We start from the raw sequence: 16,159 nt of genomic DNA, 5'->3' as shown, positions 1-16,159 counted from the left end.
TCGCTCCTTCTCTCAGAACCTGCAGAAGCAAGCGTGATGCGGCAAGCACAGAGGGGACAGCCTGCCCCGATGCAGGAGCCATACAGAAACGGCTGATAGAGAGGCGCTCGACGCGGCAGGTGACAACGGGTGCGCGATTTTTGTTCAAAGTAAAGGTGCACCATCTTAGTTTTGCGTCGCGCATCGGCCCCCGAGCCCACTCCCTTACCCCCTCGCCTTCTGTGGAGTATGTGGTGCATGTGCGCACGTCTGGCTCGTCGCGTATCAGGTGCCTGCCATCATGGACATCACCGGGGTTGATGTGGCTGTATGGCATATGTGCGTGTGCGTGTCTCTCTCTCGCTCTTTCGGTCGGTCGGTGTATCCGCCGTTTCCATTCCGTGGCATCTCTCTTCGTCTCCCCTACTTCTGCTTCTCTGGACACGTTCGACGCAGCGAACACATAGGCACGCGCAGCCGCACACACGTGTGGTGAGCGTCTCCGCGCGCGTAAGGCAGTCGATTGTTCATCGACCGCGCTTGTGACTGTTTGGGTTTTCTCAGTTATCCGGACGACGATGTTCCCCCGTCCCCCTTTGCCTTCCTTTCAGGTGACGCTGCTGCACGAGCTGCCGCCGGCGCAGCAGCGTCAGGCACCGGGTAAGGCACACTCCACGTCGTCACCACCATCGCCGTTATACCCCTCACGTGCATCCATACAGATGCACGATGAGGCCGCCGCCAAGGCTATGCTGCACGCTGTCCTTGATATGGCTTATGACTGCACGACACCGCAGCGACGCTTTTGCAGCTACTCGCCCGAGGCAGTGCTGCGCAGTGTGCGATCCCTCGTGGACAGTGATCTCTGCACTCCACTGGTGGAGGCGCTGCAAGCCGCCGCGCGGGCGTATGCGCAGCGCTGCGTGGAGGTGCTGTTGGCGCAGCAGCAGCAGCTGCCGCTCGGCGCTGGCACCCCGCAAGAAATGGCAAACGGCGACACGGAGAGCGACGAGGAGGCCACGGCGATGTCGGCGAACGCGACGCTGGGTGTGGTTCAGATTCTGGCACAGCTTGTCACCTACTGGGAGCGGCTACAGCAGGCCCTGGCGGAGCTGTCGTCTGTGTGGGTCTACGCAGACCAGTGGTGCTCGATGCAAGTCGGCAGCGCCATGCCGCGCTCCCTCGTCGCTGCCGCTACGCAAGAGATTCGTGAAGTTTTCAGCGGCTACCCGGAGCTCTGTGACACAGCGCTAGAGGGATACGTGGCCGTACTAAAGGCGGAGCTGACGGCTGATACGGCGGCGCTTCTCTCGGCGTCCCGCTCTGCGCGCGTGTCTTATGCGCGCGTGTCTTATGCGGCGGCGCTGCCGGACAAGCGTGCAGCAGCTTCTCCTGTGGGCTCGGAGCAGTCGGTAGCTTCCGCGCTGCCGCTCCCGAGCGTGGATGCGACTCCGCTCGCCGCACTAGCGTGCCCGCCTTCTCTCGCCTCCCTCGACAAACCGCTCCGGCAGCGTCTGCTGCGCCTCTTCACTCAGCTCACCCTTGCCACTCAGCAATACACAACGCGAGTGGAGCCGGCAGTGGTGCGCGTTGTGCGAGGTCACTACGAGGCGGTTGCGCACCGCTTGTGGGCTGAGAGCGTCAGCGGAAGAGTGTTTTTCCGGTTTTGCGACGGCGTTCTTAAACACGTCGGGCCGATGTCGGCATCCCTGCTTCACCCCGGGACGTCGCTGATGCTGGAGGAGGCGATTCAAGGGTCGTTGATCAGCACGGTGGGTAACGAGGTGCTGAAGCGCGACTTTGTGGCCCTCATGGAGCGGCAGGAGTACCGCTCGCTGCGTTTGGGGTGGCAGCTGCTCTCCGTCAGTGCTCGGGTGCGCAGCGCTCCGCTTGTCGCCGATTTATTTCACGAGTATCTGATGGACTGCGGCCAACGCATCATGGAGGAGCTGGTGCCCTCGTCGACCAAGGGCACACCCGCTGCGGCTCTGGTGCCTCCGTGCGAGCGCCCGTTCCTGGCAGTGCGGCACCTACTTGGTTTGCTGGAGCAAGGCAGCCGCACTGTCGCGAAGTGCTTTGCGGAGTGCGAGAGGGATTTCAAAGTGGCGCTGCACGAGGACCTGCAGACAATCCTCGAGGCCTACCCACAGGCCTTCTCGGAGCAGCTTGCCGCCTACCAGGATGCCATTATGAGGGAGGTCGAGGTGGGGCACGTGCCGGTTGGCTCTTCGAAATCGACGGCGCCGGTGGCGCTAGAGAGGAACAGAGATAGTGACAACGACGACGAGGAGGACGTGTCGTCGTCGCCGCTGCGCCGGCCACGCGCTGAGGGAACGTCGCCGTCGTCGCGGCCGCCCGTTGGGACACCCTCGCCCGACCTCACACGGGCTGAGGAGGACGAAGGTGTTTCGTCGGGGCGGGAGGAGCCGGCAGAGGTGGAGGACGCGTCGGAGGGCGACGCCGTGATGGGCGCGGCCGCACTGCATCACGCCGCGCCGCTTCCGGCGGAGGTGAGGGAAGCTACGTCGGTGCTGCGGCGCATCGCGCACATCTACTCCTACCACCCCAAAAAGGACCTGTTCGAGGCGGCCTACTGGCGCGACTTTGCCAGGCGCTGCCTGAACGCGCACCGCAAGCTGAACAGCACAGCTGAAAACACATTTATTTGCTTCCTGCGCGACATCTGCGGCCTCTCCTTCACCTCCAAGTTTGAGGGCATGCTGACCGATCTGACCTCGTCGACGGAGCTGACGACGCAGTACAACATGTGGGTGCAGGAGCAGGAGCGGTCGCAGCAGCAGCAGCAGCCGTCCGGCGAGGAAGGTGCTGACACCGCGGCGGTGGGTCGACTCGTGTCAGAGACGAAGAGCCTCGATACGCATCTGTTCATCCTGACGAAGAGCTACTGGCCCGAGTGCCCTTCGATGCCCAGCAACTTCTACGTACCACCTGCTGTGCGGGGCATCACGCAACTAGTGGAGAAGTTCTACACCGGCCGGTTCCCGAACCGCCACCTCAGCTGGCAGCACCCCTTGAGCCACGCGACCCTGCTCATGCGGCTCACACCGCAGAGCTCCGCGCTGACGCTCACCGGCACGTACACGCAGTGCGTGTTGCTCATGCTGCTGGACGCGCTCTACGACCGCGGTGTCACCTCCATCACAGTCAAGGCACTGTGCGACGCTGTGGGGATGTGCATGACCAACACGGAGTTCCTGTGGTCGCTGCAAGGACTGTGTCATCCACGATTCCGCCTTGTCCTGCGCGAGGAGGCCGCCTCGTCGCCGCCTTCCGGCGGAGGGGCGCCGCGCAAATCTGCAGACCTCGACAACGAGGACGACGAGTGCGCTGGGAGGGTCGAGGAGGCGGCCGCGTCATGTACGTCACCGCTGTCCGCCTCGCCCGGCGCCGCCGCGGGTGCGTCCGCCGGCTGCACGCTCGCTGCCACGGACTTGCTGCAGTTGAACCTGAGCTTCACGTCTGCCACGAGCAAGGTGCGCATTCCCTTTCAGACGCGCATGCGCACCACGGCGTCTGCCGGCCTCGATGGCCCCAGCCGCGGTGGTCGCAACGCCGACAACGGCGGTCATCTGGTGGAGGTGGCCATCGTGAGCTGCCTTAAGGCGCAACGCACCATGACGCGCGCCGACTTGGCGAGCGCCGTAGCAGCGCAGGTGCCGTTTCCGGTGACAACGGCGATGCTGAAGAAGGCGATGGAGAAGATGATTGAGCGCGGCTTCATGGTGCGGGGGAAGGACAGCACGTACGTCTACTCGGCATAGCCTCCAGGGTTACTCTGGGTGGGGAGCGTGTGTGTGTCTGTGTGTGGGGTGGACGGTTTCGGTCCGCAGATGTGATGGCTGTTGTTGCTGCGGTGATGGCAGCGGCGCACGTACTTTCGAACGGAGGGGGTCAGACTCGATAACAGACAAGATGGCAGAATCCGGTGATCGAGAAATAGCCGGAGAGCGCTACTCCCCCTCTGCGTGTGTGTGCGTATGTGCGCTTCCACCCTCGTAAGAGTGGAAGGGGGGAGTGGGGGACGGGCGGCACGAGGGCTTTACACAGCGTCCTCCACTCGACTCGGTGAGTGCGCGTTGGAGGGTGGGGGGAGAGCGATGCAACGTGTTCGAGGCCCCCTCCTTCTCTCCCCCACGGCGCTTGTGGATCACGTGCATCAGGTCAGGCGCTGCGTGTGCTGTCTCCTCCCATTTTCTTTTTCCGTGCTCGCTCTGAGCAGAATGCTCGGGGATGGACTCGACACGCATGCATGGGTGTATCGTAACAAGCACGTGTACATGTAGGTGCATGTATGCCCGTCTGTCTATCCAGCACGCCATGGCTCCCTCTCTCCCTCTCACCTGTCCTTCGCCCTCACTCACATCCATACCACCTACACGGATGACGCAGCTGATTTCTCTGTCTGTCTCTCCCCCCTCCCTGTGTTCAAGCCGTTGTTGCCGCTGATACACCTCGTCCTGTCTCCGTCTCCGTTCACCGACGACCTGACCTGACTACCGACACACCCACACACACACACACACATACGTGTATATATATATTTATATTCTTATCCATCTCCCCCCCCCTCCTTTGTCCCCTTCTCTATTTCGACCACCGCGCACGGGCTCTTACCCACCAACACATCCCGCACCTCCCCCCTCCCCCTCCCTTAGCCGCAGCGGAGGCAGCAGCCGGGTCTTCTCCCACGTGGTGGCCCTCGCTTTAAGAGACGCCCTTACCTGCTTTGCTCACTCGGCAAAGGCGCTCTGGCGTCATTGCGTGCGTCTGTCGGTGTGCGGCACAAGCTGGAGTGACAGCAGCCACACGGTCAAGGGAGAGGGGCAGGGACGAGCAACCGCCGTGGCGCAACACACCATCTATTCATACAGAGCCGCTAAAGAGTTAGAAAGCGACGACGGTCAACGATGTGGTCGATACTCTCACAGGACTTTTCAGACTTCGCCGAGGCGTTCAAGTCCGAGTCGGCGGGGTTTATGGGGTATCTCGAGCATATCGCCTCCAACGTCGTGGGCCGCGGCGACGTATACGCCGGCGACGAGGCTCTTGGGAAGGCGGTCGCGGAAATGCCGCTGCCCAATGGCCTGCTGCGGCGCTTACAGGACGCGGAGGCGACATACACGCTGCCCATTCAGCCAGAGGAGAAGGCGGCGTTCGCGGCGTGGATGAAGGAAAGTCCTCTGAGCAGTGCGAACGCGCTCCGCCGCCAGCAGTACATGGCGGCAGGCGGCACCACCACCAGCAAGTCGGAGGGTGGCTCTCCTGTTGGGACGCCGGGGCGCCTTCCGCCGCTTGGCATGACGCCAAACCGCCGCACCGTCGAGTACCCCGATGAGCCGATAGAAGAGACCCGCCAGCGGCTGCTGGACTACAACGAGGTGGTGCTGAAGCGCTACATGTCGCTTGTGGGCGACGCGGTGAACCCACGCTCCAGCGTCTGGGCGTCACTGGACGCGAGGCGGTGGGAGACGGACCCGTCCTTTACTGCGAGGCTTGGAGAAGGTGGGGGCGGGAGCCCTGTGCCGGCTGCCGCAACTGGCGAGCGGCCACAGGTTTCCTCCCCTTCCTCGGCGATGACACCAGCGCGCGGTCGCATCAGCGAGGACGAGTTTTTCGACCGCTACTTTTTCCGTTTGACTCAGCTCCGTGTGTCGGAGTCGCCGCGCCGCGGTGCTGTCCCCCACCAAAAGGCTTCTGCGAGCACCTCGGCGGCGGCATCGCCGGGGTCTCCATCGACCCTTCCAACGCCGTCGTCGTCGCCGCAGGTGAACGATAGGAGTCGGCAGAGCACCGACGACGAAGAATTTGCCGTTGTGCCGCTGTTTGCAAAGCGCGTGATGACGGCAGCCAGTGGCTTCGTGATGGGTATCGACAACGCGCTGAACAGCGTTGTGGCGGGCGAGGCATCGCGCTGCAGCGGCGCCGAGGGCGAGGGGACGGATGCGCTCAGCGAGGATGGTGCCAACGTGGACCCAAAGGACCTCGTGCACTACAGCAGCACGAGGCAGCAGATCGCGGGGCTCGAGTCGATGGTGCAGGAGCTGCAGGAGGCGCTTCGTCAGGAGCGGAGGCGCGTTGCTCAGCTCGCGAGTGCGTTGGAGGCTAAAGGGATCGAGGTGCCAGCAGAGCTCATGACACCGGCGCCGTCCTCGACTCCGATAGCTCCTGCGGAAAAGGTGGAGGTGAGCTTGGCGACAGCGCTGAGGGCTGCCCGCGACACCGATCCGGCCCCTGCCACTCCCACTGGCGCTGCTGCTGTCGCGTCTTCCGCCGGCCGCGGAGCGTCAGCTACGCCGTTAGCCCCCGCCGCAGCGGCCCCACCCCCGGACAACCAGAAAGGTAGCGAGGCCACCTCTTCCACGCACAGCACCAGCGGGGACATGATCTCGGCGGCAACGGAGGAGGATACGTGGGTGTGCATGAGCACAGGCGCCGAGTAAGGGGCTCAGAAAGCGAAAAGCGCCTGATGGGCGTATGTGTGTGTGTGTGTCTGCATGCGCAATGATTCGTCGCTCCCTCGTCGCAGTGGTGTTGGCTGCGCACTGGGAGGCGGCATGGCTTTTCGCTCGTATGTGCTCGCCGTGTCTGCCCTTCCCGCCCTGCATGGCTTCAGCGCTCCGTGGAGCTTGTGCCTTCGCCAGCGTGTGGAGGGATGGGGGGAGAGGCGAGAGGGGCGTTGCAGGCAGGCGATCACGCGAGTCGGCACATTCGTCCCAGTCGGTCCGACCTCTGGGGTGGTGTGTGCGGCCGGGCCGCTTACACCGAGGGCCACGCCGGCGCGGCATAGAGCGCGTCTGTTTGCATACAAGGGGCGTGCCGGTGCCCTGGTGCTGTGTGCACGGACGAGAGGGCGGCGCCACCCGCCCTTCCGCGCCAGCTTCCCGTCTCAGTCGTCTGGAGGCATGAAGGGCGGGTGGGGTCGGATGAGCGGAACTTACTCGGAAGCCGCCGGGCAGCGGAAGTGGCGAGGAAAAAAATGAGGCGATGAGGTCGCCGGGGAGCCTGCTACAATGGATCTGCGAGCGAGAGAGTGTGTGGGCAGGCAGAATAATCATCACGCTTCCGCTTGAGAAGCGAGAGAGTAAACCCTCCCCTCCCCTCCCGATCGTGCCGCCGACCACGTCGCACTGCCATCGCCCCGGAAAGGGGCGTACACGGACGAGTTGAGAGGGCAACGACGAGCAAGGAAAACATTTGTTCGCTTGGCTGAGGGCCCGACGAGCTCACTCGTGCGGGCTGGGAAAGGAAGACGAGGGGGGAGGGGAGGGAGAGAGAGCGACGGACAGTCGTCCGCAACGATTGTGCAAGGTACACCTTCACCATCGTACATATATATGTGTTTGCGGTGCCTGTGGATACGGAGGGAAGGCGTCGTCGCTCCTTCGGCTGTGTGCTGCGCCGCTTCCTGTGCTGCATCTCCTCCTCCCTTCCCTCTGGCTTCACACTCCTTGTTGCGCCCCACCACTGGTCGGCCCTGAAGATGCGTGTGCATGTGTGTGTGTGTGTGCCGACGGGCGAGTGGGGGTGGCGTGTGGCGTTGGGTTGACCGGTCGATGGGAACCGACTGCGCAGGTCCGAGTAACGTTTGGCCGTGCACTGCTGCGTCGTGCTTATCTCTCGCGTGTAAAGTGATGCGCATCTTGCGTTCTTTGCTTACTTTCTGTCGTTCTCGTCGTCGTCGTCGCCCCGCGCCTCCTCTACGGCGTTCCTGGTTGCTGTCCGTGTATTGGATGTATACGTGCTGGTGTGAACGCCCCTGGCTTTCTCCTATTGCTGCATGCCCTTCTATCGCCTGTGAGCCCTTTCTTTTTATTTTGGCTCCTCGCCCCCCCCCCCCAAGGCTGCCCCTCCCATCACCCTCTTCGCCATCTCTGCGCGCCCCAACTGTGGTGCTCGTCGTGTTGCTTGCTGCTTGCTGCTGTCGTTGATATGTATGTTCACTGTGTGGGGAAGGTGCAGTACCACCCTGCGCGAACGGAGAAGAGCGGATGGCGGGGTGGGGGGAGGGTGGGATCTGAGAGACAGACAGAGGGGAGGCGGGAGGGCAGCAGGTTGCTTACGTACACAGCGCGCCACCATTTCGGTTGAACAGAGAAACGGGATGGAAAACAAAGGGGCCCGCATGGGGCGTGCATGCATCTTTACTGGTTGCTGCGCAGGCCGTGTCTGTGCTGGTGGAGTGTAGCGCTACTCTCCTCGTAATGGTAAGGGACCAATGCAGCTTGCGAGCGCAGTTACCGCGACTTTGTCAACACGGCCTGAGGGCGTGCTGAACCGCGCGGCCACCCCCTCCCCCCTCCCTCCGGTCTCCACTTTTCTGCGTGCCATTACTCCACAAGGCTGAGAGCGCACTGCTTCCCTGCAGTACTACTCTCTCTACACGCCTTACTATGCCCTTCCCTTTCCCCGCACATCTTTCCGTCTCCCGCCCTAAACCACCACCGTTCCCATCACCGCCACCAAACACCATCATCATCATCGTCAGCCAGACGCACAGAGAGAGAGGCGGTATACCATACATCTTGAACGACCCAAGCGCCGAGATAAGCCCACGCGCGCACACGTCTTTCCTTTTGAGCGGGCTTGGGTGCGTGTGTGTTTGTGTGTGTGGCATCTCCCTCCCTCCCCTCCCTCGCGCATCGCTCCTGCTCGCTGTATTGCCTTGCCTGTGCAGTTGCCTTGCCCTTTTCAACCGCTTCTCGAGCGCGGTGGTCGACTGCTGTGTACGTGCCTCGCTCCTCCCTCTCGTCTTTTCTCTCACCCATCCATCCACTCGCTGCGCCAAGCGACATGCTGCTGAGCAAGCAGCCTGGTGATACCGGCATCTACGCCACCGCCACGTCGAGCCAGGTGCGGCTGTACTATGTTCTCGATCGTGTCTTCCCGTTCGCTTCTAGTGGTGCGGTGGCAGCGGGAGGGTCTGGTATGCTGGGCAGCGTCGTGTGTGACGGTTTCGATGACGTTGGCGCCTCCACGACTACCAGGTCTGTCAAGCCCGTGCCGCCGGACCTAATGCCGTACTTTGCTGGTGCACCGGCATGTGTGCCTCGTGAATACCTGCGCATGCTGTGCCGCCTCTCCGCTGTTGGCAGAGGCACCGGCTCTGTGGCAGCTGCGACGGCTAGCGGCATAGATGTGCGGGCGGGCGGGTATGACGCTTATGGGCTGCCCGCTCCGTTCGCGATGTCAGCATCACGCGTGCGCTTTCCACCACCCCCTCGCACCAGCGTGGGGTACGCGTCGGCGACTTCTGCGGCTTCTGACGACTGGCTGCAACAAGAGCAGCAGAAGCAGGACGTCAACTCCGCGTACCACTGGGGCGCCCCGCTTGTCCCTTTTCATACAGTCCCCTGTGGCGGCGGTGTCAGCGCTGGAGAGGGGCGACTCTTCAGCTCGCATGGTGGAGCAAACGCGTCGCCGCAGGAATGGGCGACGCCAACGGTAGCCACCGCCGGGGCTACCTCGACCTTTGCAGAGGAGTACGGCCCGGGGCAGTCGTCAGGTCGCGTGAGCGGGAACAGTGCAGCGGGGTATAGTGGATACCACGCCGGCAGCCTGCAAGCACTAGCCGGGCGCGCTGGTGGTGGCGGCGGTGGTGGTGCTCGCACCAGCAGTACCGCCTCGGCCGCGGCCGTTCCCCCTGCTCCCACTGCTCTCTCTCTCAGCTGCGCCACAGATTGCGTGCTGTTCTTCGTGGCGAATGCGGAGGGGCTTAGCTGGATTGGCCGCAGCGATGCCACGACACTGTCCCCTCTTCGGGTGTCCATGTCGCTGCCGATGCGACGGCGCGGCACCGACGGATACGGCGGGCCGCCCGGTGGTGGAAGTGGCGGTGGCACTGTAGTGTCATCGGCACGGCACCCGCCGCGGCCGTTTTCCGAAGGCTTTGGCGCGCCGGTGAACGCTACCTTCCCCGCGAACAGCTTTGCCAGTAGTGAGCAGACTTCCACACCGCCGAACACGGCAGGGGACTGCTCACTGCAGAACGCCCCGTTAATGGTGTCAGATGGGTACGGAGACGAAGGCGGCGATGAGAACAGAGCAGGCGAGGCGGTGGCTGCTGGCACCGGAGGCGGTGGTGTGGCAAACAGCCGCCGCCGCCCTAGTTTAACCGGCGCTGCCGGTCCATGCGTCACCGACGGACTTGACGTGTACGGAGGGGCGGCCCCGGCGGCTGTGGTGGGGCTCCCGACGCGTAGGCCAGTATCTCGTCATGACCGCGTTGTCACCGCGTCCGGATGGGATCCGCGCAACTCGGCCATACTCGCCCTGGGCCGGCAGAGCGGCGCGGTGCAGCTACTGGATGTCGAGTACGTGCTGGGCTCGGTGGAGGGCAGGTGCTGTAGCTCCACTACCACGAGCGTCAGCACGAGTAACGCCGACACCAACGAGCGGTTTTTTGTGCCCGCGGTAGGCGGCATCGCCGCAGGGGCCAGCGCGCTCGGCGGCAGCAGTGTCGGTGGCACCCGTCTGGTGCCATACGCGGGCGCGGACCACCTCAGCTACAGTGTAGTTCAGCAGAAGCAACTGCTGGGCCCCGTGACAGCGCTGGATTGGATGCCACAGTCCCACCTGACTGTTGTGGCCGCGCGGCGTCTCGATGGGCTCGGCTTCTACGCAGAGCTGCTCGATCTGCGCGCCTCTCACGACGGCGTCACGTACCTCGGCGCACCGCCCGAGGTGTTCGGCGTCCCTGTCTACGCGCGCACCAGAGACAACGCTGCCCCATGTGTCCTTTGCAGTGCCGAGCAGGTGGCGTGCCACCCCTCGCAGCGGTACGTCGCCACGGTAGGTGCGTCACAGATGCGGGACATTGTGCAGCTCTGGGATGTGCGCATGGCGACGCGGCCGGTTTCGTGTCAGGTATACGCGCGCGCGGGATATACCTCCCTGTGCTGGAGTGCGACAGAGGCGGGGGTGGTGCTTGGCACGACGCGCGACGGCGGTCTGCGCGCGCATACCTTCAAGGCGCTTGCACCATCGCGCGCTGCTCCAAGCGGCCCTGTCGTCGTGACGTCACACCACTATGGCAGCGCAGCTAACCCCCACCTGAGCCCGAGCGGCTTTGGCTCCGGTGGTGCCGGGGGAGGTTTCGGGGCTGGCCGCAGTCGCCAACGTCGCGCCCCAAGTGGCGGCCTTCCGCACCACCGCTCGCCGAGCGGCGGAGAACTGGAGGCGGATCGTTGGGGTGTGATTAACAGCAACCCTGTGAACAGTGGCTGCAGTGGGACGGAGGCCGAGGCCGAGGAGGACTTCTCGGACGGCTCCTGCAGCACTCGCTCCGGCTTCTCCGGCGACGGCACTGGCACAACCATGCCCTCCATCACTGACGGGAGCAACGCTTTGGTGCATGTCAGTGTGAAGGCGCAGTCCGCGCTTAAGTGCCGGTTGCCGTCCCGCGTGCCTGCCGCAGCGGTGGGGTGTGTGTGCCACCCGCTCTCGGAGTCGATGAGGGCGGTCGCCTCCGGCAGCATCCCGGGCCTCGCGTCGGTGCACCGCAGCACCGGAGGCGGAATGTCCGCTGCCGGACCTCACCACTCTGAGCTCTTGCACGCCTCTCACGGTGCTACTAGCGGCCTTCGTCCCACAGACGACTGTGACGGCGAGGTGGACGACAACGCAATGGCGCGTGGCTGCCGAACAGACTTGCCACAGCTGCTGCTACTCAATGCAAAGAATGGGGAGCTATATACGCAGGTGTACAACCCAGGTGGCAGCACGGTCACCAGCCTCAGCAGCAGCACGGCACTGGTCGGCGCCGGTCCCAACGCTTTCCTCACACACACCTCCACGGCGTACAATACAACGATCTATGCTTACGAGGAGGCTGTGCTCGACCGGCTGGAGTGTCAAGCCGCCGCCGCCAGCGCAGCTCCTGGTATGGCGGTGCCCTCTTGCCCCACTCCCACCTCTTTTGGATCCGCATCCAAAGCCGGAATGGGCTTGCTGGGCGGGCGCGCAGGTGTCGCCGGCGCGGCAACCGTTACCTCTACAAACAAACCTCACGTATCAGGCGACAGCACCACTGGTGGAGCTCAGCTGTCAAGTACTGGCAGCTCTGCCACTGGCGGCGGCAGGGCTTGTGCTGCAGCTGCCCGCGGTGGCGGGGGCGGTCGTGGTGGCGTTGCGGCGGCGGCGGCCAGACAAAAGGGGCGACCTATGGATTTGATCGGTCTGGGGCTCTTGGACGAGGTGGAGGACGAAGACGACGAAGAAGAGGGTGAACGGGACACGCCGCGGGCCCGTGCTGGCGCTGCCTCCACCGGTGACTACGAGCACTGCGTTCTCGCCGGCGCCAACGCGAACGAGCAGCAGTCTGGCTTCGGCGCTGCTTCCTCTACAGCTCATGGCCTGCTGAGAATGGGGGCTGCAGGGACCGCCGGAGTGGGTGACAACGAGGGCTCGCCAAGCTCAGGCAGCCCGCGCGCCGGACTTTCGAGGGAGGCTGCGTCTTCTGTGGTGGGCAGTGGCGGTGCAGCTGCTCCTAAAGGTCCTAAAGGTTTGCATGGCAGCGGCATCAGCGGCGCCCTCCAGGAGAAGGAGCTACTCGGTCGTCGATCGTCCTTGCGCGAACCTGTCGCTGCGTCGCCTCACAGCCGGTCCACCCCTGCAGAACCGATGCAGCAGCCATACACAGGCACCACATCCGCGGCTGGCCGAGGTGCCGCTCAGTCCGCACCAACAGCAGCAACACCAGCAGCAACGTCCATTCCACAGGAAATGAGCTTCTGCGAATTCCACCGCCTTGATCGTACGCGGCATCTATGGAGACGGCTGCGCAGCGGCTTTTCATATGACCCGGTGCGCAACTTGACCGTGCTCCTGCGCGAAGGCCTAGATCGGGAGGCGTACGCCACCTTCCTCTATGGCTGCTGTGCTGCACAGCTGCTATTCCCCACTGCTGTGATGGTGGCGCCAAAGTCTCGTGGCACCGACCAGGCGGCGGGGCTGGCAGCGTCGGCCCCCTCTCTAGTTGTGGGCCTGAAGCGAGCCGTGCCAGGGCTGCTGGAGCTGCTGGTGTCGGAGTGTGAGTTGCGGCAACAGCTGGGGCTGAGTGACACTCGGCTCTCCTCGCAGTTTCCGCTCAGTCACCACCACCACCAGCTCGCTTTGACCAATGCAACCGCCGCTGGCGAGGCGGCGGGTTTTGCGCCTCCGAGCGGTTACGCCATCATGAGCCCCATAGGGGCACGCGGACTGCCGGCCCCTCTGCTGGCGGGTTTGTCGAGCGCCATGGAGCGGCACAAGGGGCCTTCGGGGTTTTCACTGCACCCGTTCAGCGCCGCCGCGGCAGGCATTCGTGCGGGCCGCCCACCATCACCAGCGCACCTTCCCGGGCCCGCGATCAACGCTGGCGTGAGCCGTGCGGCTTCATCAGTTCTCAGGGGTGGAGCAGGCTCCCCTGGGGCGGCCGGTGGTGCTGCAGGGGACAGCGCCGCATACCTTCCGACGTACCCCGTGGCGATTGGGATGTTGCGGCAGCTCGTGCTGGAGTCCATGGGTTGGACGACGCCACCTGCAGTGTTTCTCGTTGATCCACCATCTGAGCACACTATCGAGCGTGAGGGGACGGGTGCCAGCGCTGCCGCGGCGAGAGCCGGTGGGGCGCAGGCGACCCGGTCTCCTCCTCCACGCGGCGACCACCACCCCCGGCACCCGGCGGAGAGATTTTTCGTGCAGGGAGACGGCATAGGCCAACGCAGCCTGCAGGAAGCGCTGGAGCGGCGCGTGGCCGTGCTCGTGTTGCTGGACCGTCTCGAGGAGGCTGCGGAGTTGCTGGCGCTGTACGGCACGCACAACGCGCAGTACCCCAGTATCGCCTTGACCCTGTCTGCAGCGCGCGGCCGGCAGACAGCTGTGATGAGCCTGGCAGCAGACGACTGTCCTGGGGTAACTTTCTGGATTCATTTGATGCTCACATACATGGAGCTTGTGATGCATCAGCAGTCGTGCGGAGCGGCGGCAGCAGGGGATAGGATTCTGCCGGCGGATGCTGGGAGCGCGGGCAGGGGCAGCGACGAGGCCACATCGAGCACGGCCACGTGCACCGCTGAGGCGACGGAGCCAGTCAGCCGCTTCGATGACCTCTTTACGTTACCGCAGCAGAAGGCAGTGGTGCTACGCCTGCTGGAGAGGTATCCGCGCCTGGTCCTCTCTGACAAGGTGGCCCTTTCCACGGCGCTGCTCTTGCCCTCGCGGTACCACAGCGGCCATATCGCCAACGTGATGGAGGTTTTGCAGGCTCTGGTGCAGCAGCAGTACCGTGATTACTCTACCACCGCCACCGCCAGCACAGCAGCTCAACAGGCGGTCGCCGACAGCATGTACGGGTCGCCGTCCTCAACGTTGTCGCCACTCGGGATCCGCGCGCGGCAGCAGAGACGCGTGGATTCAAAGCGCGCATCGCTGTCCGGCCTACCTCGATCGCCTGCGCAGAGCTCTTCCGTAGACGTTGCCGTGTCGCCGGCGGCTCTCAGCGGCCGCTTCCCAAGCTCGTCCGGCGCCTCCCTCCCTGCCCACGGCAGCGTCGATTCCCACTACAGTGATCCTAGTGACACCTTCGTGCTCGCTGCCGCCGCATCCACCGCCTCTGTGGATCGCTTCGCCCCCATCTACCGGTGCTCGCTGCTGCTCGTGACGGTGGTGGAGGGCGTCAGCACCGACTGCGGCGCACTTCAGCGCTACGTGGACGAGAGCGGCGACGTGCAAACGCCCCTGAGTTACGCAGCGGCGTTCAGCAATGTGCTCTCGCCAACTGTCCGCATGTGGCGTGACGCGTACCGGCGCTTGCTTAACGACCAGGGACTCGCCATGTGGCGCAGTCTTCACGATCTGCATATCGTGAAACTTCTCAAAGCACGTGAAGAGGCGGACAAGCACGGGGGTGGCAGCGCCATCTCCGGCAGCAGCAACTCGCATAGCGCCGGTGCCGGTGGCGGTGTGGCGGGCATCCCGGGAGGCTCCATCATTGGCGGAGGCGGTGGCTCTTCCCCGGGCATGGTTGGCGCAGGCACCACACGTGGCGGCGGTGTTGTTGGAGCCGCCACCGGCGCCCCTCCAGGAGGCCCTGCGGGGCCTCTCTCGAGTGCTGACGTGCCTCGACCAAGTGGTTTCCCTGGCGCGCTGGGGGCACTCGGAAGTGACATCGGCGTGGGGCCTGGTGCCGCCTCCGCTGCGGCGATGATGTCGACCCAAACAGCCATGATGATGGAGCGCACGCTGAACCGATTTGCCCAGACCACCGCAACCGCGACAACCGACCGCGACCGCTCGTTGCGCGAGGCGGCCGGGACTGCTGGTGGGGCCAGTCCAGGAGCTAATGAAGCGCTCTACCGAGCGGTGGAGCTGCGGTGCAACTGCGGTCAGGCGATGCACGCGACGGCGCCGAGCAAGAGCTCCATCTCGTCCATGACCTCGACGAACATGACCCGCAAACAACTCATTCCGTGCGGCAACCCGGAGTGCCGACAGTGGCAGTCGCCGATGTGCACCGTGTGCGGTGAGCGTATGGAGCACCGCGCGACGGAGCTGCCGCCGGAGCGCTTCTTCGCATGGTGCAGCGTGTGTCTGCACGGGGGCCACTGGTGCCACCTGCGGGAGTGGTTCAGCAAGCACACAAAATGCCCCGTCGAGAACTGCCCCTGCCACTGCTGCGACAGCGTCCATCTCTCGTAGCACAGGCCGCCGCTGATCGTCTTCTTGCCCCCCTCCCTCTCTCTCACGACTTTCATTCTGTTGACGTCCCCTTTCGTCTAAGAACCTCCCCCCTCTCCCCCCGTGTGTGAGAGCGCGTGCGCGTGCGTGCTTGTGCTTCGAACCGTCCCCGAGCGCCGCCCCGCTTCACCACCCCATTCCCCCCTCCCCTATATCATCACGGCAGCTTTCCGCACAACTATCGACGTCAAGAAGGAAAACGATGGTCGATGGAAGCGGCAAGAGGGCAATCAACGCGCTGTGGCAGCAGGTGGTGTGGCAGTGTTGCGCACCGCAGAACGAGGGGAGAGGCAGTGAAGAGAAGGTCAGGCTGCCGTGATACGCCTTGTAACGGATCTGGCGGCTTCTGCACTCCCTTCTCCCCCTTCCCTTGGCGCCTCCAAGGCGCAGTGCACACACACACACATATAGAGACAGGCACGCACGGAAGATGGGCTGCAGCGTT

The 16,159-nt window shown here is 64.2% G+C and overlaps 3 protein-coding genes across 3 annotated transcripts; all 3 read left to right on the top strand.

The window, feature by feature from the left end:
- Window positions 1-557: 557 nt before the first annotated feature.
- Window positions 558-3,761, top strand: LMXM_25_1280 (conserved hypothetical protein; the record flags this gene model as incomplete). The annotated part of the gene is made up of 1 exon (XM_003876133.1): window positions 558-3,761. The coding sequence occupies one exon, from the start codon at window positions 558-560 to the stop codon at window positions 3,759-3,761; it is 3,204 nt and encodes a 1,067-aa protein (XP_003876182.1).
- Window positions 3,762-4,907: 1,146 nt separating this feature from the next.
- Window positions 4,908-6,440, top strand: LMXM_25_1270 (conserved hypothetical protein; the record flags this gene model as incomplete). Its single annotated transcript, XM_003876132.1, has 1 exon — window positions 4,908-6,440. The coding sequence occupies one exon, from the start codon at window positions 4,908-4,910 to the stop codon at window positions 6,438-6,440; it is 1,533 nt and encodes a 510-aa protein (XP_003876181.1).
- Window positions 6,441-8,790: 2,350 nt separating this feature from the next.
- LMXM_25_1260 (conserved hypothetical protein) lies at window positions 8,791-15,675 on the top strand (the record flags this gene model as incomplete). The annotated part of the gene is made up of 1 exon (XM_003876131.1): window positions 8,791-15,675. One exon carries the CDS (start codon window positions 8,791-8,793, stop codon window positions 15,673-15,675), a length of 6,885 nt encoding a protein of 2,294 aa, XP_003876180.1.
- Window positions 15,676-16,159: the final 484 nt, after the last annotated feature.

This window comes from Leishmania mexicana, chromosome 25, assembly GCF_000234665.1.
Source record: "Leishmania mexicana MHOM/GT/2001/U1103 complete genome, chromosome 25".
Classification (NCBI taxonomy): Eukaryota; Euglenozoa; class Kinetoplastea; order Trypanosomatida; family Trypanosomatidae; genus Leishmania; species Leishmania mexicana.
Note: the sequence above shows the minus strand (reverse complement) of the source record. Positions and strands in the feature narration are given on the sequence as shown.